The 27,928-nt window shown below is 35.7% G+C and overlaps 2 protein-coding genes across 2 annotated transcripts; one reads left to right on the top strand and one right to left on the bottom strand.

Moving 5' to 3' along the window:
- Positions 1 to 1,230: 1,230 nt before the first annotated feature.
- Positions 1,231 to 27,889, bottom strand: LOC122415689 (uncharacterized). The gene is made up of 7 exons (XM_043428048.1): positions 27,824 to 27,889; positions 4,162 to 4,367; positions 3,884 to 4,067; positions 2,727 to 3,033; positions 2,399 to 2,587; positions 2,119 to 2,318; positions 1,231 to 1,997 (listed from the first exon to the last, which is right to left on the bottom strand). The coding sequence occupies exons 4-7, from the start codon at positions 2,732 to 2,734 to the stop codon at positions 1,903 to 1,905; spliced, it is 492 nt and encodes a 163-aa protein (XP_043283983.1). The 5' UTR covers positions 2,735 to 3,033; positions 3,884 to 4,067; positions 4,162 to 4,367; positions 27,824 to 27,889; the 3' UTR covers positions 1,231 to 1,902.
- LOC122415690 (uncharacterized) lies at positions 6,079 to 7,123 on the top strand. The gene is made up of 4 exons (XM_043428049.1): positions 6,079 to 6,285; positions 6,441 to 6,597; positions 6,749 to 6,879; positions 6,948 to 7,123. The coding sequence occupies exons 1-4, from the start codon at positions 6,106 to 6,108 to the stop codon at positions 6,951 to 6,953; spliced, it is 474 nt and encodes a 157-aa protein (XP_043283984.1). The 5' UTR covers positions 6,079 to 6,105; the 3' UTR covers positions 6,954 to 7,123.
- Positions 27,890 to 27,928: the final 39 nt, after the last annotated feature.

Raw genomic sequence — 27,928 nt, 5'->3', positions numbered from 1 at the left:
CCATTAGAATTCAGTCAAAATATTTTACTAATTTTTATAACAAATGGGAAAACTAGAAAATTTCCAAAGTATAACGTCTTCTGCGGTGAAATACATGACTTTGAAAAAGAGAATTTGAATTCGGCAAAACACAGCTTTATTTAGTATGTTGTCATTTTCGTCAATAAAAATATATATCTGTATGAAAAATACAAGAAAATTGAAACCAATCGTTTGAGAAAACGTAAAAATATTTGGTATAACATGTAATTTTAAAAAATTATTTTTTTGCAAAGTATAATAAAAAAAATTATACAAAAGTATAATAAAAAAATAATTTTCATCATCTAAAGAAGTGCAGATTACTACTTGTGTTGTTATTTGTGATATATTAAACCGGTATCAAAGCGGCCGCGTAAATGTAGTCTGTGATGTGTGTGTGAAAAAGAATATAAAAAATGCACGATGCATATGTCAACGAAACTTTTCAAGATTTCATTATTTCGTTCGATTAGAAATAAGTGTTAACTGATATAATCCTTCAATTAAACCAGAGTACGAGAAATATTGTCCAGTGCGAATATATCGTCAGTGGCGTGGTTATATGTTAAGGTTATATATACGAATAAATAGAACTAAAATACACGCAACTGTTAGAATGATATTAGTAACTTTAATTGAATAAATGTTTTCTAATTTATATCTTGTGTTGTCATTATTTTTAAACATCCCCATATTTTGCTTGATATTCAGTTTGGCTCTGCCCTCTCCGATCCTTGTTTTCACCCCATCAGTTTGCAGCGGATCGATTCATATTATTAATTCGTTCCCTAATATGTGTCCTATGATTTTCTACTCCTTCATGATGATTGTGGTAACATGATTGGAGAGGTTTCTAACCATGATCTTGAATTGCACATTTTATAAATCAGATTTTCAAAAAAAAATCTGGTCTTGGTATAGTGTGTAGTTATTCTAATTAAAAAATTGATTATAAAAGTCTTCAGTTGCTCATTTATGGATAGATTTGAAATTGCTGTCTTCGAAGCTCATTGCGCAGATACATTGAACCGCAGCAGATACCTGCGGACTCTGAAATTTTTGTGGATAAATATATATGCGACGGATCACCCCTTATCTTTGATTATGGTAATATATAATGGAACTTGGTTCGGCAAGCTTTTAAGTGTTCCTTTTCAAATAGTATTAAAGTTTATATGACTGATATACAGCGAATACTTCCAAACTTTGATATTTCTGTGTTGCAGATAACATCATAACATTTATTTTTACAATTAAAAAAGTAATAATAAATTTAAATCTATAATAGCGCATTTTCTTTAATGAATCAAGTTGTTTTTGCATTACATGCTGTAAACCTGCATGTAATAAATTTAAGCACCCCGGTTCGTCTTATAGCCGATCGTGAAAAACATAGTTTTCGAGGGTTGCGCGGAAGGTGATAACTTTGGTAATGTTTTTCTTAATCGACTATAACGACAAACCTTTGTGCCGAACTTTGAAGCGTCTTTTTCAACTTGATTCATTAAAGGAGGACGCCATTGTAAACACTAAATACATTATTCCATGTTAATATGATTTTACGTACAACGACTTTTCAACGTTGAAAGTTTCAGTTTTGTCAAACGTAATTGTATAATACAAGAAAATGTAATCGCTTTGCTTTTTTATAATATATTAAATTTTTTCGCTATTTTCGATTGTCAAACTAAATTTCGTCCTGAACTCGTAAGTGTTTATTCGAAGCCCGTCGTTGTTTCACACGATGCATTACTTTAAGTGGATTAAATTTTCCCTCCGATGACTCAAAAAATTGTGGAATAGACTTTCAACGTCGAAAGTTCGACATATTTGTTAACGCAATTTTATATAAAACAAATGTCAACGTTTTGCCCTGTTTTCTTATATTCTACATCTCTTGGTTAGTTTTTTTTTCATTCCATCAGTTGTCTTCGATGTCGTATACCCGAATCCGAGCCTTTCTCCCACCGAATAAGCTGAAACAATAATTGAAAACGATCAGTCATCATTCACAGGCTTCGATTACTGGTTACCGCGAATATTAAATAACAAAAAATTGTTTTGCAACTCGGAAACGTTATCGTACATGCCACTAACCTGTTATCGAAATAATGAAACTTTTATACGACTGAAATTCCGCCGTCGTCATCATCGTCGTCGTCGTTATGTTTTTCCGCGTTGTTCTCGTTTCTGTCAGTTTCCTCTCCATGTATTCATAGACTTTCCCAATCGTCCGATTTTTCCGAATACTCAATCCGTCGTATGTCTCAATCCAGACAAAGTTTCGACCGAATAAACTGAAATAGAAATTGAAAAGGATTAGTACCCATTGGAATGCTTTGATTTTACTTTTGTTATGTTACACGTTTCAACTTGCCCACGTTTTCGTACAGCAGACCGCTCGTTTCGGTCGTACGATTCAACTCGTATCGTCGTCGTTATTTCGATCATCATTGTTCTCATTTTTATCACTTTCTCTTCGCATCTCCATTTGTTGTCCTCTTCGTTCGCAGTCCTCCTGGCCGGCGTAAGTCTCAATCCTCGTTTCATTCCGTTGTCGAATAAGCTGAAACAGAATTTGAAATCGATTCATTTGCATCCACAGACTTGGATCCTCGACAGATTCGTTTCATAGAAAAGCATACGTTTTCGTAATGCTGCTAATCGATTCTACTTGGTTCGCATTGTATCACTCGCATGCTTGCCTCAACATTCTCGCTCATATTTTCCATCAAATTATACTATAATAGTTCAACCGTTGTTGAGTCTGCAACCCCTCTTCTCCTGCGTTACTCCTGCTACTACGCTTTCATATCGTCGCGTTCCACGATCGCTGTGGAGATTGGTTCAGTTTGAAGTGGCGTTCCAATGTTTCCAATGAAACTGCAGCTCTTTTCCCCACTCCTTTCGGATTTCTCATTCCTGCCCCTGCCCTGCTGCATCACCACGTTCTTCCAACCGTTCGTGACACGGGTTCGTTCAACGTTCGTGCATAATGTCCTCGTACTCCGTCTGCGCATATTCACATTTACATTAATATTTTTGGTGCCTTTCATTTACTAATAAGTTGCTTAATCGTAATCGTTCACGCGTACTGTAAATTTCAATTTTATCTTCATACACTGCCTTCATTACGAGTATGATTCACCATGCCGCCGTTGTACCCCGATCGCATCAATTAATGTCGCATCGCCATTACGTTTCACGTTGAAACACGCCATCAATTTATATAACCCCATGCTCTCAACGACGCGTAAGTATCCCGCTTGTATTATAGATTTTACATCTTACAATACGTATTCGATGCGATTATTCTGTTACGTATTTTTTCTCTTAAAAAAAGAAAAAAAAATTTTTTTCACTCAATCGATCCATTTTAACTCTTCTCACTTAAAAATATTCGTGCCTTTCATTCATCACCCGCGTCGTTCTGTATCACAATTTACTACACTCACTTTCATTGTTTCCGGTAACGATTTCATTCTCTCTTCGACGTTTTCAACGATTTGTACTGTTGCCTCATACTTCTGTTATTAATTTTTCTTTTCACGACGTACAACTTTTTTTTATCGATTTTCAAGGTGTGCAAATGTTTTTGATGTTGGGAATTATTTCAATACGAATCAGACTCAGCTCGGTGTAAACTAACAAATTAAATATAGCTTTTGACTATTGCTGCGATGCTGGAATAAAAAGAGACGACTAAATATAAGGAAGTTGATGATAATACAAATGACATTTGTATTACGTAAAAAATAATAATACGATTGTGCGTTTCATTGCGACGATATTTCCCACTTCTATTGATAAACAGAAGTCGCGTTTGGTATTCTACCAACTACTTGATTTACCATTAACATACCTCTGCTGCGACGACGATTACTTGATCCGCTTATCGGGGTCCATAATTATTATTGCTACAAGTGTTTCCAAGGATATAACTGTTCCGCTTCGCTCACAATTTTCACTCGCAATATTTCCTGCCCACATTTCTCCATACACTCAATGTATCGTGTTACGATCCTTTGTGCATTCCTCCTACGATGCTAAATAAATGCCATGTTTATTATTCCTCGGGTATGACAGTTCCATCGGTATTGTTTGAACGATTATTTTTATAAAAAACAAATTTTTACTTACTTTGTATGAATTATGACTCGGTCCTTTCCATATAATTATTTATTTTTCGTCTTTCTTCTTCAGGATAATTGCTCTCGTTCGTTTTGTTCATATATTCGTCGTCGGTCATTTCCTCATGGATTCACATGCTATAGATTATACTTGTTCACACCCAGGATATAATATTAGACATTTCTTCTCGTCGTTGCGCACCGCTCGTCGACATGCTTGAACGATCACAAAATATTTTGACATTATTTATCACGACTTGGATTTATTTTCTTACTCACGATATATATTCCGTAATTTTTACCTGATTGAACAGCCCGTACAGCATCGAAATCGTAAAGACGTATTTAAGAGGTCTTTTAGACGTGAAGACATCGTATAGACGTCTTAAATACGTCTTTACGATTTCGGTGCTGTACGGGAGTTTCTTTCGGTATATACGTTGAAATTCACGTGTATTTATATTCGCTGAACACGCGTGTGCACCGGCAGCATTTTGCATCATCAGACCGGTCGGTCGTCGCGCGCGTGTGCTGGGCTGGATATGTAATAACGCACACAAAACACACACACACATATATATATTTGCGACGATCTTTCCGTTATCAAAACGTCGATGCGATGCGATATGGTATTTCGAATCGCGGGCCCTTTTTTCTTGCGATTATTTATTCCACACACGACACGATTTTCAGAATATAATTACATCCGCACGCACACACGATACTTATTTCGTCGCCATACTATTCGACGTTATTGCGCGTGCGTCCGCATTTCAAAATTGACAGTTGGACCATATATTTTGGGTTTACCATACGTTGATATACGGGCGCGTTTTCACGTATCGCTCGTATTTACGCTTGCGCAGCGTCTCTATACACATGAGAATATACATGCGGGTTTAAGCCGATGCGAGCGCATGCGGCGGGCGATAAGCGAAACTCGTTCCAGTACAAAAAAAATTGGTCACATCGCGCGATATATATCATTAGATATATGTATATGTATATTATCATGTACTACAGAGATCGTCGCTGTATACGTGATTTTATTCAATAAATGTTTACAAAGAAAATAATGTGATTATCTCGACGATATGAATTGTATATATTTAATTTTCGTTGCCTCGCTTTATTATTGAGACGCGCGCATATCGACGTTTTTTCATCGTCGCGTGACAATTTTTAAAAAATACATATATTCAGCGCCATTTATTTCGCATGATTAACGTAGTAGGAAGACCTTTCTCGAACACACATCGCGACTTCCGCTCTCAGTTTGCAACGACAAAATTCTACGTACGCATAGACATGCGCGGCCGCGATATAAAAATTCCACCATATATTATTCTAAAGTCCTGTTGAAATACGTTGTGCGCGATCGAAAATTTTCGTTACATTTGTGCGCGACAATAATTCGAAACCGCGACGCGTCGAATGTGTAGACAATTATAGTGTTCTCGACGAATATATTACAAACATGTACGGTGCGTCGTCGCGTGGCTTCGCCGATGACCGTTATGCGTAACGAGATACACACTGTGTACATATATATATATATAGTGACAATCATCGCGGTGCTGGCACACAGATATTTGCCGTTCGTCGTCGCATATAGAAAATATTATTACATTATACTTAAACTCTCGTAAGTCACTTCGTAATCTCCAGGTATGATGATTATTTTTGGTTTTTGCTTTCGTGATTTTTATTTATTAATAGAGTGCATGTATATGCCTCGGTGATTTGTGTTCGCCGCGTGGCTGCCTCACGATATTTGAGGTTAGATTTCACCGAAATTTAAAATGGATTGTGTATCGCTTGGCTCGATTTTGTTCTCGAATTGTTGAACGCAACTGTGCAAGTGAAAATAATTGCCATAAACGCGATATATGATAATGCACCAGTGTAATTCTGTCAAAACATTAGTAGATCGCGAGATAACCGCACGAAAAATATGGGGGACGAGAAGCCGAGAAATTTCTCTAAAACTGGTATGAAGTATAACCGAATACAACTGGAATTTAAAACGAGAAAAGCCTATAAGAGAAAGATGAAGGATTACGAGAAAAAATTCATAGAATGTTATGGAAGATGTCCAAACGCCAATGAAATGCCACGATTCACATACAAGCCGGTAAGAAAGATAAAGAAAACAAGATTCATATTGAAAAACAGAACGTAATAAAAAGAGGTTATACAAGTATGATTCGCAGCTGCGTTTCTTAATGGAAAATTGAACTGGATAGCTACACACGTAAATGAGATTAAAAAATTTGTATAACAAAACAGTCGCAAGTCGATGAAAATAATGAGGAGCGAACAACGAGCTATCAAAGGAGAAAGTCAAATGAGAGGGAAACATCTTTCGAAATGAGCCATGGATCGCAAAGGATGAACGTAGACAACTGGAACGTCGAAGAAACTGAGGAATGCAGTGAATCTCGAGGTAAGCAGTGAACAAATGGCATAGCGTAATTATAAGAATATCATCGTAACTGAAATGGCAGGAACTGTTAATAAAGTGCGAAACGATGAGGTTCGACATGAAAAAACTATTGGTTAAGGCGATTAAAGTAATTATTGACAAAATTATATAGACGATGGACCGAATGACGATGTACATAACATCAGCGAGGGGAATGAAATGGAGACATCTCAATCATTATGCATGGATGTTGAAGGAAGAAATCTAAACGACCATGAAATTACAAGGGATCGAAGAACGATGGTAAGGAAAATAATAAGAAGCATATGACTGTTTGATTATAAATTATAAATAATGTTATTTCGAATCAGTCATAGGAAAATGAGAAAAATCAAGGGCGAACGAGGAGGTCTATCTTCCCTTTTGACAGCGAGGAATCAAACGAGAACGAGTCTTTATTTCAATTACATGAATTGTCTTCTGGATTTAATCGTGGTTCTCGCAACGACGACGAATTAATTGACGCTGAAAACTCAAATGTCGAACGAGACGACGGATACAATCGATCTCGAGGCAAGTAACGAAAGAGAACTAAATTGACGTTTTCAAAATCATAACAACGGTAAATTGAGGGAGGGACGTTGTGATTGAACATAAAAAAATACGTTGAAATGCGAGAGTGAGCGCGGGGCGAGGACCGCGTGATGGTAAAAGTCAAGGTGACCGTGACGTCGGGTCCGCGCCCACGTCGGTATAGCCATACTGAATCGGAGCGTACGATTCACAGGACGTGGACGCACTAGTCTCGACCGTGAGTAACCGTTTCACGAATGTTAGAGTATTCGAACATCTCCGCGAAACGTAGCGGCGTGTTATAAGACAAACAAAGATTTATGTATGCGACGCTCAGTCGTCGAAATGCAATATCTTGTTCCTAATTATTGATTTGCATCGATCGATATTAACTATCTAAGAAACGAAGCCTTCAGTGATTTTCTTAACGTTAATCATCCGAGAGGCAATTTGCCGAAAAAACCTTTTCAGCATTCTCCAACACTAGTATTTGAAAAGCAATTTGAAAGTCGACTCGAAAGAAAAGTAGATATATCCGTGAAGAGATAAAGATATATAACAAGCTTTGTTATTCGATGGAACTAAAAACTGCGATCGAATTAATGGTTACAAATATATTATATATTACAGATATGGAAGGGATTGAGAATCTATCGGACACCACCGACGAAGAAAATATTGACTCGAATAACATTGAAATAGCCGGATTGGACGTCGACGACGACGACGAGAACCTAGCATTTCGTATTCCTCAACATGAGGTACTGACAACTCGAGCAAATATAAGGTGGAGAGATGTAGTAACTATGATTGTTGCGGCGGCATTGCGATTCAAATTTTGTATCGAAGCGTTGTTGACGATTTTAGATATTATCAAGTTTATAATGAACGGAAATAGAATACCGAATACGAGAAGAGGTTTACAGAAATGTATGGAAAGACCGGAACGAGATTTCCAAACGAGAAACATATATTGCAAACGTTGTCTGTAGACAATAGGGAAAGGAAAAAGACCTACGATAGAGTGTTATTGCGGATTGTCAGGCCCAAACAAGCCTTTGAAAAATACTTCATTTTACATAAATCTGAACTTGACTCGACAATTGAAGAGAATCCTGTCTATACCGAATATAATACAACGTCTGAGGTATCGCTACGATAGAAAGAAAAAATGTTTAAACGCGATAGAAGATATCTACGATAGTAAATTGTACAAAAAGTTGAGCCGACCCGGGAAATTTTTACATTCGGAATTTAATTATTCGTTTACGCTGAATACAGATGGTCTTCAGGTAGCTAAATCATCGGGTGAAACCGTAGCCTGTGTTGTTGACGATTAATGAATTTTCTCCGCACATGCGTAAACGGTACATGATTTTGGCGGGAATTTATGTCGGCGATCGTAAACCAGATTTAAATGCGTACTTGGCACCGATAATCGATGAATTACAATTTTTACATGCTACTGGTATAAATTGGAAGCCGAACGGCATAGAAAGCATCAGAAGCAAATTCGTGACGACGATTTGTGTCACAGATTCTGTGGCTAGATACGAAATTTTGAATATGAAAAGTTTTCACGGAATTTACGGATGCACGTTTTGTTATGCGAAAGGGGAAAGACGACCAACGATTGCTGGCAATAGTAGAGTATATGGAGTTGTAAATTTTAGATATCGTAGAGCCCACGAAATGCGTACACATATGCAATCGGCGATGACGACAAATGAACCAAAATACGGTATTAAGGGACGAACGATTTTGCAAGCGCTTCCAATGTTCAACCTACGCAAATCCATGGTAGTCGACGGAATGCATAACGCTTATCTCGGTGTTCCTAAAAAATTGATGGAATTGATTTTTGATAGTCCAAGTACATGTCCGTGGTATTTTGGAACGCCTCTCATCCTAGCGTCAATAAGCGAACGATTGCGAAAAATACGAACGCCGAGTAGAATTGCGAGAAAACCGAGAAACGTTTACTGTTACAAAAAGTGGAAAGCCTCGGAATGGCGTAATTGGTGCCCTGCTTGAAGGATATTATTCCCGACGAATATTGGATACTCTTTTGCAAACTCTCTGAGGCACTTCACATATTAAACGGCGATTCATTAATGCGAGAAAAACTTGACCGGGCCAAGACGTTGATAGAAGAATTTGTTCGGGAATATGAGAGATTGTTCGGATCCGCCAATATGACATACAATCTGCACATTCTCCGACATCTCTGCGATACGGTCGAAAATTGGGGCCCGATGTGGTGTAACAGCGCTTCTATTTACGAGGGTTACAATAAGAAAATTGCAGACTCATTGAATAGTCCTACCGGCCGACCGTTGCAAATAATGAACTAATACTTATTGAACGATTATATGCGATGCGTCATTAACGATCCGACGATTGTCGACGAAACAAGAGCAAAGGTTATCGGGATTATTAACAGAGAAAAAAAGCGCCGTTTCGCATTAAAGGAACCGGGGAAGATTTTGAAAAGTTTGAAAGTTTAGGTCTGACCGTATCGAGAGAACCAAACGAATGGGAGCGTCGTCTCTTAACTTCTGATAGACTTACGTGCAGAGGAACAATGAATGTTTTTCAAAAATGTATAATCAATGGAAATTTATACAGTTGTAGTAACGTCGAGCGCAATGATACACGTGATTCCAACAAAAATGTAAACACGAGAGATAATCGTTTCGCCGAAATATTGTCAATTGTCAAATTTGTTAACGACGAGGGACGAACAATCATTGGAATGTTCGTCACATACTACGAGACTATTAGTGTTTTGGAAGAAGCCAGACACATAAAAATATTGATTCGGTCGGATGAAAGAGGTTTCGTAATAGACGACGATTTGATGGCTCCGGCTATAATAATGAATTTGACAGGGGAATCTACGTATGGTGTAAGAATCACGAATGTTTGAGAAACTGACTAATACTCAACCGGAGGAATTCTCAGCGCCGTAATGTTTGAAATTTTATGATGCATTTCTTTCATAAAATTATAATACACGAATTGTTGTAAATTTTATACGCAGCATCATAACGGAGAAGGGATGGTAGAAAAAACAAAGTTTTCGAGGGTTGCGCGGTTAAATATTTAATCGGTCATAGTTTTCTCTATCCGCTCTCCGGGATGACTGCAACGATTACTCGCTCAAACTGTTGCATGAATCTGGCGTCAATTGCGTGTCTGTATCTTTTACAATGTACATACACCCCCTCCCACCCACCCACCTAGCATGATTCCAAGAGCTAAAGAATATCGAATGTAATAGCTCTTGGAACATTTCAACACCAATGAAATTCCCATCTGCTTTTTCTATTGCCGTTCCCATCCCGAAATCCTCATCTCTTCACATTCCGTTACCCATTTTTGCAGGGATCGATACCCGGAGCAGCTCCTGTTCGACTGAGCATCGATGCCCTCTGCAGGGGGTATCGATACCTGGAGCAGCTCCGGTCGACTGAGCATCGTGCCCTCTGTAAGGGGTATCGATACCTGGAGCAGCTCTGGTTCGACTAAGCATCGATGCCCTCTGTAGGGGGTATCGATACCCGTAGCAGCTCCGGTTCGACTAAGCTTCGATACCCTCTGTAGGGGGTATCGATACCCGTAGCAGCTCCTGCACGACTGAGCATCGATGCCCTCTGTAGGGGGTATCGATACCCGTAGCAGCTCCGGTTCGACTAAGCATCGATACCCTCTGTAGGGGGTATCGATACCCACAGGAGCCGAAGTTCGAGAGAGCATCGATACCCGTTCTGCCGGGTATCGACACCCGCAGGAGGCCGACCAATGGTAGGTAACGATACCCCTTTTTGAAGGTTGAATTTCGCCCCGTCACCTTACCCATCGATACCCTTAACGGAGGGTATCGCGAGCAGTCAGGGTTAGAAGTTTTCGGGTACTTTTTTTCAGCAACTATCAAACTGTGGATAATTGAACTTCAGCAGCCACTTGCAAACTTTGGAAATATATTTCATTGGGGGCACATTTTGGATGAGATGAAATCTCTAGATTCAGAATGCAAAAGCGACATTTAAAGTGGGCAAATCTGTTGGATTTTTCGTGTTCTTTCATTTGAATTTTGAAGAAAAGGGATAAATAAAATCTGTTCTATTAAGAAAATCTTTACGTCAGTTCTTTCTTCGTTCAAAGACTTGGAAAAAATTGCCAAAGGCCAAGGACAGACCGGTGACGAAATATTTCCAGTACAATTTTGACGAAAAATAGATCTTTTGTCGCGGAAACCAACGTTATGAGCCGAAAATCATATTACAGCCCACGAGACGCATTTCTTCACTCTTTTGGGTTCCTATTACACAAAACATATGAGAAGATAAGGGGGAAAATCACCAACGTATAAGAAAAAACCAGTGCCGAAATATTTCCAGTACAATTTTGACGAAAAATAGGTCGTTTTTTGTGGAAACCAACGTTATAAGCCGAAAATCATATCATAATCAATTTTTTAGTAATTTTGATAAAACGTTGTGAGCCCGACAAGGATTCTCAACGCTCATTTGTCGCCGGAGATTATATTTCGAATAACTGATAAATACTTGACCTCGAATTGATATAATACATTTTAGTACTGCACGTAACTTCCGTTATGACTTTTTTTTCATTAACTTTTTTCTTGAAAATAATTATCATGAGTTTCAATTAAAGTTTCCGATTTGTTCAATAAATATTCCAAATTATCAATGAAAACTTGGCCTCTAATTGATATCATACATTTTTATACTGCATGTAACTTGAATAGTACATTTTTCAATTTGTTCAATATTTATGAATTTTTTTGAAAATTTTTATTTTTCTTTACAGAATTTTTTTCGATTGTTTTTTATTGTTGAATTTTTTTGAACTTTTCAATTTTTCGTTTATTATTTCTATACAATTTTTTTCCTGGTTCTGAATCTTTTTTCTATGTTAGCTAAATATACAGAAAAAAAGAAATAAAATATGCGAGGTAGCCATTTAATTTTTTTTGAGAGTGAACAAATTTTATTAGATTTATAATTCCATGGAGTACTAACACCTTTTGCTATGGAAGCAAAAAAAAATTTTTGCTTCGCAATTTTTGAGAAAAAAACCAGGAAAATATCGAAAAGTGGCTTGAGAACTATCCAAAAAATTATTTAAAAATCTGAAATTTTGGGAAAATTACTTTTTTTTGATGTACTAACGATTTTTGTTGGAGCTCCGAGAAAAAAAATATCGATTTTTTTTGCATCACCCTAGTACTCAACCTTCAGTAACATGAAGGCATCGATGATATGTGAACGCTGTAACTGTACACTCAAGGGCAAGATGTGGAAGCAATTTATTCTGCGAGGATCGTACAAGTGGGTCGATATTGTGGATGGATTGGTGCTGACCTATAATAATACCAAATATCGTACAATTGGAATGAAACCGAATGATGTCACGCTTCAGAATGAAAAATCCCTCCTGCGCCTCTACAGGAAATTTTATGTTAATCGTACGCGAAAAATAAAATTTCAAATTGGTGATAAAGTGCGAATCAGCAAGTATAAGCATGTTTTTGAGAAGGGCTATACGCCAAACTGGACAACAGAAATATTTAGTATAAGTCAAATCGTGAATACCGATCCCGTGACGTACAAGCTAAAGGATTATTAAAACCAACCGATTGAAGATGGTTTCTATCAAAAGGAACTCACAAGCGTCAAATATCTAGATATATATCTCGTAGAAAAAATTTTGCGGAATCGTGGAAATAAGTTACTTGTGAAGTGGTTGGGTTTCGATAATTCTCACAACAGTTGGAATAATAAATCTGATTTATAATTTTTTTTTGTTAATAATAAATTTAAAAACCAAAACGTATTCTTTGTTTTCGATTACTTGTGCTCTTTCTCTTCTGTTCGTAAACAAGCTCCGAGTAGGTCACATATCGGTTGTCAACACAAGTTGAACCTAGGTCAGTGACTGATGAAAGAAGGTCTTTGGAATGAATGAGTCATATACGAAAATTGTGTATTTATTCACACCGCATATCGGTACATGTTTGATATCTCCATGAGAGTGTGTCCGTTGTATGAGGAAATATGATCCTCTTGGTATCTTGCCAGCTCAACGCTATTTTTTCTACTACACCGTGTGAACCTGGTGTTTCTTACTTTGAAATAAGTTTTGACTCTTCACAAGATCTTCATGTTGCAAAACACAATTTACATAGTCATTGAAAGTGATTGTTTTGAGAGTAGATCTTTTGACTCCTTTAGCGCGTTTTTTGTCTTGATCATCAGATCCCAGAACTTTGAATGAATACAACTTTGCTCGCAAACCTATAAATTCAGCTATAACTTTACCATTATTTTCATCTTTCATCAAGCCTATAACTTTTTTATTGACTCGTGGTATTCCGTAAACATTCTCAGGTAAATAGTCTGATGTATCAAATCCATCTAGATCTTTCTTCATAGCATCATAAATGTCATCGACAGTAAAGTGGTAAAGAAGGCTGTCTGTATCGATATACATTAACTTTGCACGTTCTCCAAATCGATCTTTTATGTAATTGTAATGAAAATCATAAATATAAGTTTAGGCAAGGTCCGAAATAGAAAATCCTACGTATATGGGCTTGTTAAATTTAATTTTAGTACGACGTAATTCAACTATCAACATGTCTTCATCGAAAATGGTGCAGCTATGAAAATTTGGTTTCGCAATTAGGGCTTTTGCTCCATATCGTAATTAATCGAACGTCTTTGTGTTGTCTCACATTTTCCAAAGCTTTTCCAAAAACTGCGTTGTTCATGAGTTTATAAAAGTTTTTATCAAAATCATTGTTCGATTTTTTCCTGAGATCAGTGTTCAAATTGATGTACTTTTGAAGCCATGCTGCTTGTTTGACTTTTAATATTCTATGAATTTTTGTCAACTTCATTCCCAAGCTCAGATACTGCTTCAAGACTTTATAATAAATTATGTATTTCTGTTTCGGCAATAAAGTAGTCATTAATTTAGACATTTTACATCCTGGTAGTGTGTAATGCTCAGGGCACAATGGCAAGTCTTTGTGAGTAGTTTGTAGTTCCTGTGAATATTCCAAGTCTACTTCAAGTATATAGCCAATAGGTGAATCATCTGGAACGTTGAGTATATTGAAGCGAAACACACTCTCAAACATTTTATTTCGACAACATGGCACGCACGAGTGTTTACATCGGCGGCCATGTTGAAAACCTGTCACTTCGCGAAGCGGCGCTCGGGAAGCGAGGCGCTCACTGCTGCCAACTCAATTTCGTTTTCACAAAATTCCCTAGACTCGTAAAATTATTTATTTTATTAAATTTTAATTAAACAAACTTTTTCTTGTTCAGAAAATTAATGCGGATCATTTCATTAGAGAAACGTATTTTGAACAATTGGGTGAAAATTTCAGATCAAAATTATTTAAATTTTTAAGAAAACTTTTCTTTAATATCTCGAGTGTGCACAGTGCGCATGCGCGATGAACTACTTTCAACAGGCACGTGCAATAAGTGTAGTCCTGAGCAAACAATGAATTAAAATAAAACAAAAGTGTTGTTATTTAGAAAATGAATAGAAAATAAAACAAAATAATGTGGAAAATCATAAAATGAGTTAAAATTTATCAAAAAACTGTTTTATTAAATTGTATTAAATTCTTGCACATGAGCAATGTGACTGTAGCTCGATTCGGCCAATTGGGATCCACGCGGGGGTTTAGCGCATCAATAAGAAAATTTAGAGGAGGAGTCCCTGCTTCGAGATTAAGTCGCGCAGCGTATCAGAGAGAGGGACAAAGTCCAAGTGAATTATTATTATTATTGCCTTTGTTCGAGAGAGTATAACAACCCGAGCGCAGAAGCACCGAGGGGCAGTCTCATCTTGAATCTCGCCACGCTAGACTCGCTAAAGCAATAACGCTCTCTGAGCAAACAAAGAGCTAGTTTCGTCTCGAATCTTATAGAGCTTGACTCGCACTCGCAAACACAAAACGCCAGTCTTGCCTCAGGATCTCGCCACGTAAACTCGCCATAATAGCGAGAATAAAGAAACATAAAATTTTTCACTCATTATAAAAATAGCTTTAAAAACAAAGAGCAAAATAACATGGCTATTATCCCACTTAGAACTCAAAAATAACACCTTTCCTCCTCACGCTAAGAGGGCCGGATTCATTCGATTTCGTTTGAACTCAAGATTCTTAGGTGAGAGTTTCTGATCTATCCAGGAGGGCCGGGACAGTTCGCCTCCGTTCTGTCTCAAGATTCCTGGTAGATTTCCAATCCTTTTGCTATCCAAGAGGGCCGTGGCCGTTCGATTTCGTTCGGTCACAAGATTCTTTGGGTAGGACTCCTACCTTTCCATTCCAGAAGGGCCGGGACAGTTCGGGTTCGTTCTGTCTCAAGATCTCTGGGTGGATTCTGTTCCATCATCGAGTAATTGTTTTCTGAGTGGCGATTCAATTAATTGCAAATCCGAGCAAGTTTCTTTATTTTCAAGCGAGATTGGCATATCATTTTTCATTTATTTTAGAATTATTTATCATTCTTCAATTTGAGCTAATAAGAATTCATAAAAAGCGAATTTACTCACTGAAAACAATTTATTTGGATTATATCAGGTCACCAGAGTGAAAAAGCAAATATAATTCACTCGTCACACTCTTTTGCATTATATAGAATCATAAAAGTGAGTTTCTAAGAATTATAGCTTAATTATCAAATTATCAAATAAAATTAATTAAAAATTTATCAAGACCAGCGTTGGCGAGATTAATTGAAAAATTATTATTGCAAGCGAAACTATTAATTATTATTATTCAAATAAAAGCGAGCGTAAATTCATTGCGAAATTTATTATTATTAATTCTGCGAAAATTATTTTTATGGAGAAAAATACCGGAAACAAAAAATTCTCATGCGAAACAAAATTCATTTATTTTTGTAATTTGATCCGTGAAAATTCAGAATTCCATAAATCATTTGTTATTTTCTTTAACATAGAATTGCTCGAATCCACGCGTGATGGTGTGCACAAGCGCAAACGTACCGTTACAATATCTATATGTGATATCCATTCGAAACCAGCATAGGGTTGAAACAGACTCATAACTGCACCGTACAGGTTATTCACATCGAAATACATAAGATAGGATGTTTCCTGACTGGGATTGTACGATTCTCCCATATACTTATAATTTGTATTCCTCTTTCCAAGAACAATAACATATCGATATCAACCAGTAGTTCTAGCGTCGCACCAGTGCACTTGAGCATGGCATCAAATGCAAGGCCCAGTGCTATATAATAGTGTAACGGGTCCAAACCGTTCGTACCCAAACAGCTATGTTGGAAATTGTCAAAAATGTCAGCCAAAAGAAGCACATCAGTCTGTAAATACAGATCTGAGTATTGACCTAAGGTTTTAATGTTGAACCGTTGCCATACATTACATGCATGTGCATAATCTTTCTCCCAAATGTTCTCATCATTTAATTTTGAATAAAACTATCAACATAGTCATACGGAAATACACCCTTTCTGGTCAATAATAAAAATTCCTCATCACACTTGCTATGCTGACATGTAATTAATTTTTGATCATTGTTTGGATACGAGGCTAACATTTCTATACTGCTTGACATGAATCTAAACGAATCGATAAACCGAAAATTAATTTTCGTCTCCGACACATTTTTTGTAAATGATATGTATTTCTCCTTATTTATCGGTAAAAGTTTTATCGAACCTTCGAAAGATGTTGCCAAAGTTCTAATCAAAAAATGAGAATCATATTCTGATAAGTTGTGAAATATAACGGGAATGAATTGAGCGTCTTTGTAGTTTAAATTGCAGCCTCGATGTGCTGCACCACGAAATTTTCCTGTGAAGTGACAATGGTCATGATGCTTTTGATCTTCAGGAGTAAATGGACGCTTATAAATATGACAAACCTCTGCGGAATCAAATGATTCTTTCTGATCATTGTTCAACAATTCCATCGGTGCAACAGACTCTAAATAGGGAGTTAAATCTTTAGCCAATTGATGCAATTCATTTGCAAACCATTCGATACAGTCTTTTCCCCGATAACTTCTCAATTTACAAATAGATTCATCAAAGGTACATTTCAAATAATATGCAACACTGTGAGGTATATGTTTCTGATACAACGTACTCGACTTGGAAGTGGCGCTCACAGGCTGCAAAAGACATTCAAGGTCTGCGTAGAGGCAAAATGGAACATTTTCTTTAGGTTTGAAATTTTGAAAGGATAAAAACTTTTCTTCTTCGTTGGGCATGATCACTTTACATGTATCAAGAGACTCGGTAGAGTCTCGGGACAAGTACATTGACAGCCCTGTCGTCTGCTGGCCCGAGGCTCGCCGAGTTATACTTTCTCTGAATAAAACGATTCGCGGTGGTGGGGGTAAAACTGGCATATCATTTTCTAAAATTGCAGAGCTCAGGAGATGTTTTATAAATCAAAAATTGGTTTGGAGACTAATTTTCAAAATCCCTTTTGAATGAGCACGAAACCAACACGATCGGTAGCGTAAATGCTGAGAAAAAACTTTGCACAGGCTCAAGATTATGCAAAAGTTACTAACACATTTATGGATTTACCGTGTCTGTACAGAACACCATCAAAGGCCTCTTGATGCCAGCTATAACCCATTTCTATGAAAGCTCGGGTCCCGGGATCCCGGCTACAGAAATAATGAGTTATGATTGGTCAGGACACTCGCTGTACCGTTCCAGCGGAATAAAGTTTATGAATATATACCTATATATACAATGCCATCAGTCAGCCGTCAGTTTGTGATGTTATAACAAATGGATTTTCGACATTACGAAGTGCGGGGTGAAAAAAAAAAATTTTTCATCTAATAAAGTGTTCGATATCTATTTATTTTATTAAAAATAGTTGTATGTGGTATCATACATGCAGTGTATTACGAAAACCAGACATATAGTGACTTTGGCGTGATATATTGTTCAACCATCTGTCAGTTTTTGATGGCATGAGCAAATTAATAGCAACAGCGATCTAAATGATAAAATTTCGGAGAAACAGTGCGAGCTGTATGAATTCGATTCAAAATTCTTATATGACTATAAAAAAAATGTTATGTAAGTTTTGTGAAAACCATGTGGGTTAGTTTACACTCATCGCAGTCGGTTCGCGAGTATTTATTATATAGGACATATATTAGTATAGGAAAATTTCTCCTTCTACTAATTCTTTAATTTTACGTGTATTTATGACATAATGTTGTTGCAATCCTGGTTCTGGTTCATTAAAAATTTTCAACGGGAGTTATGTGAGAAAAAAAAAACTTTCGCTCATTATAACCTCTCAAACGTTCTTTCAAAACATAAATTTTATGTTGTGTTATTACATTATAGAAAAAATATGCGTGGTTGTATGTAAATGAATGCAAATAAATTTTGAAAAACTTTGGTGAAGTAAAAGTGTCTAATTCAATGTATTGTTATCATATTTTTTTTCATTTCATTTGGCTGTGTTCACCGGGCCCTTTTTCCCATCTCTCCTTAGCTTACAGTATATCCATACCAGGAAAAAAATTCTATAGAAATAATAAACGAAAAATTGTTAAGTTCAAAAAAATTCAACAAAAATAAAAAACAATCGAAAAAAATTCTGTAAATAAAAATAAAAAATTTTTTAAAAAATTCATAAATATTGAACAAATTGAAAAATGTACTATCCAAGTTACATGCAGTATAAAAATGTATGATATTAATTGGAGGACAAGTTTTTATTGATAATTTCGAATATTTATCGAACAAATCGGAAACTTTCATTGAAAAATTGACGTTTTACGCATAGGAGCCACTAATCATTCAAGATAATTATTTTCAAGAAAAAAGTTCTTGAAAAAAAGTCATAACGGAAGTTACGTGCAGTACTAAAATGTATTATATCAATTCGAGGCCAAGTATTTATCGATTATTCGAAATATTATCTCCGGCGACAAATGAGCGTTGAGAATCCTCGTCGGGCTCAGAACGTTTTATCAAAATTACTAAAAAGTTAATGGAAATAAGAAATCGCAGAATCTTTCTTTCGAATAATAAGAACGATGTCAAACCATTTCTTTTTAACCAGACCATATAAAAATCGTTAAAAATTCACATGAAAGTCATTCGTTACTTCAACAAGGTACAGACTTTAAAGAATCGATTCCCCTTCGACTTTCAGGATCCTCTGGTATTATTCACAACATTCAACTTCGATTGGATCGGTACAAATTATGTTCAAATACGTCTTAAACGTACTTGTCCGGCCCATCACTTTTTATTCAAATTGCTCATTCGAAAAAAAATCAAAAACGAAGTTAATCCATGTGTTAATATTAAGGAACAGTAAATCCCGAGAAAATAATTTTCCTTGAAATCGCTCTTGTCAAAATGAAACGAAAATGGAAGATGAAGTTGATTAATCTATTTATATTGTATGAAGTCATAATTCACAACAAAATCATTTTTCTCCAAATTCCAGGAATCCACGTGTCGTACTTGACTAGTGATATTTATCAAAATGTGTACGTGACTATCGAAAAAAAAAAACATTGCACGGCTGAATAGGTACGAAAATTTCTTGTAATGTACCTGATTATTTCTCATTTCCATTGGTTCTTACCGAATGGTATGTGTTCCCTGAAGAAAATGAGAAGTGGATATTGCTATACGAACCTGAAAACAATCAAGTTCAAATAACTTGGATATATTATTTTTATTTTTATCCATTTTATTATATTTGGGATTATAGAACAGCCCTCATTTTTTTTCGAATGAGCAATTTGAATAAAAAGTGATGGGCCGGACAAGTACGTTTAAGACGTATTTGAACATAATTTGTACCGATCCAATCGAAGTTGAATGTTGTGAATAATACCAGAGGATCCTGAAAGTCGGAGGGGAATCGATTCTTTAAAGTCTGTACCTTGTTGAAGTAACGAATGACTTTCATGTGAATTTTTAAGGATTTTTATATGGTCTGGTTAAAAAGAAATGGTTTGACATCGTTCTTATTATTCGAAAGAAAGATTCTGCGATTTTTTATTTCCATTAATTTTTTAGTAATTTTGATAAAACGTTCTGAGCCGACGAGGATTCTCAACGCTCATTTGTCGCCGGAGATAATATTTCGAATAATTGATAAATACTTGGCCTCGAATTGATATAATACATTTTAGTACTGCACGTAACTTCCGTTATGACTTTTTTTTCAAGAACTTTTTTCTTGAAAATAATTATCATGAATGATTAGTGGCTCCTATGCGTAAAACGTCAATTTTTCAATGAAAGTTTCCGATTTGTTCGATAAATATTCCAAATTATCAATAAAAACTTGTCCTCCAATTAATATCATACATTTTTATACTGCATGTAACTTGGATAGTACATTTTTCAATTTGTTCAATATTTATGAATTTTTTAAAAAATTTTTTATTTTTATTTACAGAATTTTTTTCGATTGTTTTTTATTTTTGTTGAATTTTTTTGAACTTAACAATTTTTCGTTTATTATTTCTATAGAATTTTTTTCCTGGTTCTGAATCTTTTTTCTATATCATCAAACAAGGGACCATCAATGGACTTGTCCCAACCTTTTTTTCCCTAGGGGAAGTTTATGGTTTGATATCACGCCTTTTTTCTCAAAAGTTCCTCATTTATCATTTATGTTATGATGGCTATAGGATTTTAGTTTAAATTTCTATGAATTATTTGCTTAGTACATTTTTATAGATTCCATTCTCATACGAACATTTTTTATGGGATAATCTTTTTCATGAAATTATCAGGAAATAAGGGACCATCAATGTACTTTTCCCAATCTTATTTTCCCTAGGTATGATGTTCGGCTTATAAAGTTGGTTTCCACCATAAAAGACCAATTTTTCGTAAAAATTGTCGTGAAAATATTCCGTCACAAGTCTGCCCTTGAACTTTGGCGATTTTTTTCCTTATACTCTAATATGTTATGCCTATTAAGAACTCAACAGCATGGAGGAATCCGGGATGAGGCCCGAGAAATGAATTTCGGTTTATAATGTTGGTTTCCACGTAAAAGACCAATTTTTCTTCAAAATTGTACTGAAAATATTTCGGCACTGGATTGTTCTTGGACTTTGGTGATTTTACTCCTTGTCTTCTAATATGTTTTGTCTATTAGGAACCTAAGAGCATGAAGAAATGCGTGTTGTGGGCCATAATATGATTTTCGGCTTATAACGTTGGTTTCCACGAAATAAGATCTATTTTTCGTCAAAATTGTACTGGAAATATTTTGTCACAGGTCTCTCCTTGGACTTTGGCAATTTTTTCCCTTGTACTCTACTATGTTCCGTCTATTTGGAACCCAAGAGCATGGAGAAAAGCGTGTTGCGGGTCGAGATATGATTTTCGGTTAATAACGTTGGTTTCCACGAAAAACAACAAATTTCTCGTCAACATTGTACAGAAAATATTCCGTCACAGGTCTGTCCATGGGTTTGGGCGATTTTTTTTCTTCTACTCTAATATGCTATGCTTATTGGGAACCCAAGAGAACGGTAGAAAGCGGGTTGAGGGCCGAGATACGATTTTCGGCTTATAACGTTGGTTTCCACGAAAAAGGACCTATTTTTCGTCAAAATTTTACTGAAAATATTTCGGCACGGGTTTGTTCTTGGACTTCGGTGATTTTTCCCCTTGTCTCCTAATATGTTTTGTCTATTAGGAACCCAAGAGCACGGTGGAAAGTGGGTTGGAGGCCGAGATATGATTTTCGGCTTATAACGTTGGTTTCCCCGAAAAAAGACCGATTTTTCGTCAAAATTATACTGGAAATATTTCGGCACTGGTTTGTTCTTGCACGTCGGTAATATTCCCCCTTATTTTCTAATATGTTTTGTGTATTAGGAATCCAAGAGTGTGAAGAAATGCGTTTCGTGGGCTGTAATATGATTTTCTGCTTATAACGTTGGTTTCCGTGAAAAAAGATCTATTTTTCGTCAAAATTGTACTGGAAATATTTCGTCACAGATCTATTCTTGGACTTTGGCGATTTTTCCCCTTGTCTTCTAATATGTTTTGTCCATTGGGAACTCAAGAGCATGTAGCAATGCGTGTTCGGGCTGAGATATGATTTCCGGCTTATAACGTTAGAAAAAAGAAAGGAAAAGAGGAAAGACAGATCAAATTCAAGACACAACAAATCCAACAGAATTGGCCAATTTTAAATGTCGCTTTTGCATTCTGAATCTAGACGTTTTCGTGTCATCCAAAACATGCCCCTGATGAAATATATTTCCAAAGTTTGCAAGTGGCCGCTGAGATCCAATTATCTACAGTTTGATAGTTGCAGATAAAAGGCACCCGGAAACATTTATTATGTCAGAACTCAAAGAAGCAAAAAAACTGAGCGTACTTAATTCAACAGAACAACGGAAATCAAAGACGTTTAAGGTACCTGCATTGGTTGTGGAGGAAAACAATTTCATTTCAGGATAATTTAGAAATAAATTTAGAAATTCAGAAATTTAGCATGGAATTTAGAAAAAGGAAAATTAAGTTAAATAGTAAAGATGAAAACTTTTGTGATGAATTTTTGAAATTATATGTACGGTTGGAGTAAAAAATTAAAATGATTGGCACACATGCTGCGACACAAAAATATCAAAATTTGAAGGTATTCGCTCCATACCGCAGTAATAAAAACTTCAATACTATTTGAAAAGAAACACTTTAAAACTTGTTGAATCAAGTTCCATTACATATTACCATAATTAAAGATAGGAAGTGATACTTAGCACATATATTTATCCACAGAAATTTTAAAGTTCGCAGCTATCTGCTGCAATTCAATGTATCTGCGCAATGAGTTTCGAAAACAGCCAAACAAACCCAAACAAACCTAAAACAGCAATTTCAAATCATTTTCATTCAATTTCAAATCAAATTTCAAAGCATTAATGAGCAACTGAAGACTTTTCTAATGAATTTTTCACTTCATATTTATGTTGCAGTGAGAGTCAAAAAGTAAAATGAATGGCAAAGTATATAAATTTTATAGTTTGCAGATTTTTGCTGTATTTCAATGATCCAAATCTATATAGTATTATAGTGAAAAGTTGTTCAAAGACATGATGTTACATTAAAATGACATAGCGCACATAACATTCACAAATTCTGTAGGTTTCCATGATGTTGGCAGGCATTATACTCAATCGCATCCAAAACTGAGCAACTGTAGACATATCGTAATGAATGTTTTCACCAATAATTCCATGTTTGCAAAAAAAACATCCAAAGACTTTTTGGAACAAGTTTCAAAATTTATTACTCGACAGGCCAGGTGGAAAAAGTATAACTACACTTATATCAACACCAGAAACTGTTTTGAGAATCTGATATACAAAATGTGCGAATAATGATCATAGTCGGAAACCACTTGAATCAGGTTACCACAATCAGCATGAAGAAATAGTAGAAAATTAAAGGACACATATTAGGCAACCAATTAATATAATATGTATCGATCCACTGCAAACCGATGGACTCAAAACAAGGATCGGAAAGAGCAGAGCCAGACTCAATAGGAAGCAAAATATGGGAATATTCAAAAATAATGATGACACAAAAATAAATTACAAAACATTTATTCGATTGGAGTTTCTCACATTATATATATTGCGCGAAATGATTGTAACCGTTACACACTTTGCATTGTTTGTTATAAGCGGGACATCTGCGCGGTTGGTGTCGATATCCGCATTTTCTACACGTCGATTGACTCTGGTTGGTCTGTTGACTCGGCGGGCCTGTGTTCTGCTGTAGCTGTTGCCTCGATGTCGGACCTTCACGCCAATTATGCTGTTGGTTTCTGTGTTGCCGCACTTGACCTCTGCCTCTGTTGTTCCCTCGTTGTCGATTGCGCCCTCTATCCGAAGTTTGTTGTTGCATCGTCGTTTGTTTTGCTTGTACGACGTCGATTTTTTCGCTCGCTTTGAGCGTCTCTATTCTTTCATTGGCCAATTCTGCTACCTTACACAGTTGTACACATCTGTCGAACGATAAATTTTCTTCACGGAGGAGCCGGTCTTTTAACTGCGTATTTTTTATGCCACTGATAATGCGATCTTTTATCAAGCTGTCTTTCAGGGCACCGAACGAACAGTCTAAGTTTAGCTTTTTTATATCTGTCAGGAAAGCATCGAACGTTTCGTCTACTTTTTGATTTCTTTGAAAAAACACATGACGGCACACACTTTGATTTTTCTTTGGTACACAGTGATTTTCGAAGGCTTCCACTACTTTGTTGAAGTTTTTTGCATCCTCCTCGCTTAGCTCGAATGTGTCGAATTTTTCTTGTGCCTCTTCTCCGATGGCGTGAAGTAAAATCGCTATTTTCACTTCGGGAGCTTTGTCTTTTGATTCCGTAGCTTGCAGATATATGTTGAGCTTTTTGTGCCATTTTTTCCAATTCTCCGATATATTTCCACTGAATGATAACGGTTCTGGCGGTTTGAGATTGAGGCTTCGTTGCACGGTGGCCATCTTATCTGTTCCAGTTGCTTCTTGCGCTGTGTGTCTCTCGATTCTTTCGTTGATTTCTATTGTAGTTTCTTCTGAAGCGTCTTCAAATTAACTTTCATCTAATTCACTCTCGTGTCCAGACTGCGCCATGTAATAAATGAGGTCCACAAATGTACTGATTGAGGCTTTATTGTTAAATTAATAAGAAGAGGTACAGAACACGTTGTCCAAGGTCCGCCATCTTTTGTGCACTGCCTAGTACAGCGACACAACGACCATAGGTGGTGGAAATCGCAATCATCACAGCGAATACCTCCAAACTTTCATATTTTTGTGTCGCAGCATGTGTGCCAATCATTTAAATTTTTTACTGCAACCGTAACATGTAATCTCAAAAATTCATCACAAACGTTTTCAGCTTTTCTAAATTCCTAAATTTTCCGTTTTCTATTTTATTCTGAGTTTTTAAACTTTTAAATTCATTCCTGAATTCTCATGAAATTGTTTTTCTCCAAAACCAATGCAGATACCTTAAACGTCTTTGAATTCCGTTGCTCTGTTGAATTAAGTACGCTCAGTTTTTTTTGCTTCTTTGAGTTCTGACATAATAAATGTTTCCGGGTGCCTTTTTTCAGCAACTATCAAACTGTAGATAATTGGATCTCAGCGGCCACTTGCAAACTTTGGAAATATATTTCATCGGGGACACGTTTTGAATGACACGAAAATGTCTAGATTCAGAATGCAAAAGCAACATTTAAAAAGGGCCAATTCTGTTGGATTTGTTGTGTCTTGAATTTGATCTATCTCTCCTCTTTTCCTTTCTTTTTCCTAACGTTATCAGCCGAAAATCATATCTCGGCCCGCAACACGCATTGCTCCATACTCTTGAGTTCCCAATGGACGAAACATATTAGAAGACAAGGAGAAAAATCACCAAAGTCCAAGAATAAACCTCTATCGAAATATTTTCAGTACAATTTCGACGAAAAATAGGTCTTTTTTCGTGAAAACCAACGTTATACGCCGAAAATTATAAACAATTCATAGAAATTTAAACTAAAATCTTATAGTCATCTGAACATAAATAAGGATCTTTTGAGAAAAAAGACGTGATATCAAACCATAAACTTCCCGTAGGGAAAAAAAAGGTTGGGACAAGTACATTGATGGTCCCTCGTTTGCTGATAATTCCACCCATAAAAAAAACTTTAAACAAAATTTTTTTTTAATTGTAAAAAAAATTATTTCATAAAAAAAATACAGAACAATTCGAAAAAAAATTTACAAATCTTGAAAAAACGTTATATTAAAAAAAAACTAATCTGCATCTATTTTTTAAAGTGTCAAAAGAATCAAATAACAAGTAAAAAATAATAAACCGAAAAATCGCCCTTGAAATCATTTTGGAAACCGATGCCTCATTCTTCTTATTTGATTCGAACAGCTAAATCAATTGAAAAAAATTCCATCTAATTTACGTGCAACATTAAAATTTATTATATCAATTCGAGGCCAAGTATTTTCTAATGAATTGAAAAAAGTTACCATTTGAATTACGTGCAGCACTAAAATTTATGATATCAATCGGTGGACAAGTATTTTTTTAGTAACTCCAAATTTTGACATTATTGAATTATTCCAAGAAGCTTTCAAATCCAAAAGAATCACATGCAAGCTAGTCATTTCTTACTCTATGGTGGCAGAGACTTATAAGAAAATCGATTCTTCTCAGACTTTCAGGATCCTCTGGTATTATTCACAAAATTCGACGTCGATTGGATCGATACAAATTATGTTTAAATATGTGTTAAAAGTACTTGTCCGGCCCATCACTATTCATTCAATAAAGAATCAATCATAAAAAAACGAAATGGCACGGCAGAATCTCGTTAAAAGTTTGTTGAAATGCGATTCATTATTAATTTAATGTTCTTAATAATAGTATAGGTTAGTTCTTATTCCGAATGGAATTCGTTCGCTGGAAGAATAAGTGGGAAGTAAAAATTGCCGTCATCGAATGTAAACTGCAGAGTTATTTTGGAAGCTTGAACATATACATTATGTACAATTTTTTTCATTTATCGATGCACAATAATATCTCCTCTATATTGCGGAATAATTTGTTTCCGTTTTTTATTAAATTAGTGCAATTAAGTAAAAATTACTTGAAGATAATTCTCTCAATTCCCTCTGCATGAATACTTGTGATCCATCAGTTCTAGACAAGCCCTGACTTTTATTTGGATAAACAATTTAAACGGAAAGTGATGGGCCGGACAAGGACTTTTAACACATATTTAAACATAATTTGTATCGATCCAATCGACGTCGAATTTTGTGAATAATACCAGAGGATCCTGAAAGTCTGAGAAGAATCGATTTTCTTATAAGTCTCTGCCACCATAGAGTAAGAAATGACTAGCTTGCATGTGATTTTTTTGGATTTAAAAGCTTCTTAGAATAATTCCATAATGTTGAAATTTGTAGTTACTCATAAATTACTTGTCCTTCGATTGATATCATAAATTTGAGTGCTGCACGTAACTCAGTTGGTAACTTTTTTCAATTTATTAGAAAATACTTGGCCATGAATTGATATAACAAATTTTAATGCTGCACGTAAATTAGATGGAATTTTTTCAATTGATTTAGCTGTTCGAATCAAATAAGAAGAATGAGGCATCGGTTTCCAAAATTATTTCAAGCACGATTTTTCGGTTTTTTATTTTTTACTTGTTATTTGATACTTTTGACACTTTAAAAAATATATACAGATTAGTTTTTTTTTAAAGATAATGTTTTTTAAAGATTTGTGAAATTTTTTCGAACTGTTCTGTATTTTTTTTTATAAAATAATTTTTTTTTATGTCCTTTTATAGATGGATTTATCAGCAAACGAGGGACAATCAATGTACTTGTCCCAACCTTTTTTTTCCTAGGGTAAGTTTATGGTTTTAATAACTATTAAAAGAATGTCCAATTCGAAGAATTTTTGAGAAATCGTGTCGAGCAAAACGATGTCAACAAAATTCCAAAGATGGTTTCAATTCCAATCTGTTATTTTGACGGAACGAATGAACGTTGTTTTTTCTGAATGAATTTAGCCTCACAATGGTCGTATTTCAAGAACCAATCCGAATCGTGGAAAAACGATGACAATGAACAGCTAATTCACGCGTTACAACTATACTTTATAAAAAGAGAGATATATAAGT

Source organism: Venturia canescens, chromosome 9 (genome assembly GCF_019457755.1).
Source record: "Venturia canescens isolate UGA chromosome 9, ASM1945775v1, whole genome shotgun sequence".
Lineage (NCBI taxonomy): Eukaryota > Metazoa > Arthropoda > Insecta > Hymenoptera > Ichneumonidae > Venturia > Venturia canescens.
The sequence above is the reverse complement of the archived record's forward strand: the minus strand, read 5'-3'. Positions and strand labels throughout refer to the sequence as shown.

Excerpts from the sequence above, each read along its gene's own strand:
- LOC122415689 (XM_043428048.1), bottom strand. Across the intron at positions 2,319-2,398 it reads TCTGCTGTACGAAAACGTGG|TTTATTCGGTCGAAACTTTG; the intron begins GCAAGTTGAAAC and ends TTTCTATTTCAG. Across the intron at positions 1,998-2,118 it reads TTTCATTATTTCGATAACAG|CTTATTCGGTGGGAGAAAGG; the intron begins GTTAGTGGCATG and ends TTATTGTTTCAG.
- LOC122415690 (XM_043428049.1), top strand. The coding sequence starts at position 6,106 with ATGGGGGACGAGAAGCCGAGAAATTTCTCTAAAACTGGTATGAAGTAT. Across the intron at positions 6,286-6,440 it reads CACGATTCACATACAAGCCG|TCGCAAGTCGATGAAAATAA; the intron begins GTAAGAAAGATA and ends ATAACAAAACAG. Across the intron at positions 6,598-6,748 it reads GGAATGCAGTGAATCTCGAG|ACGATGGACCGAATGACGAT; the intron begins GTAAGCAGTGAA and ends AAAATTATATAG.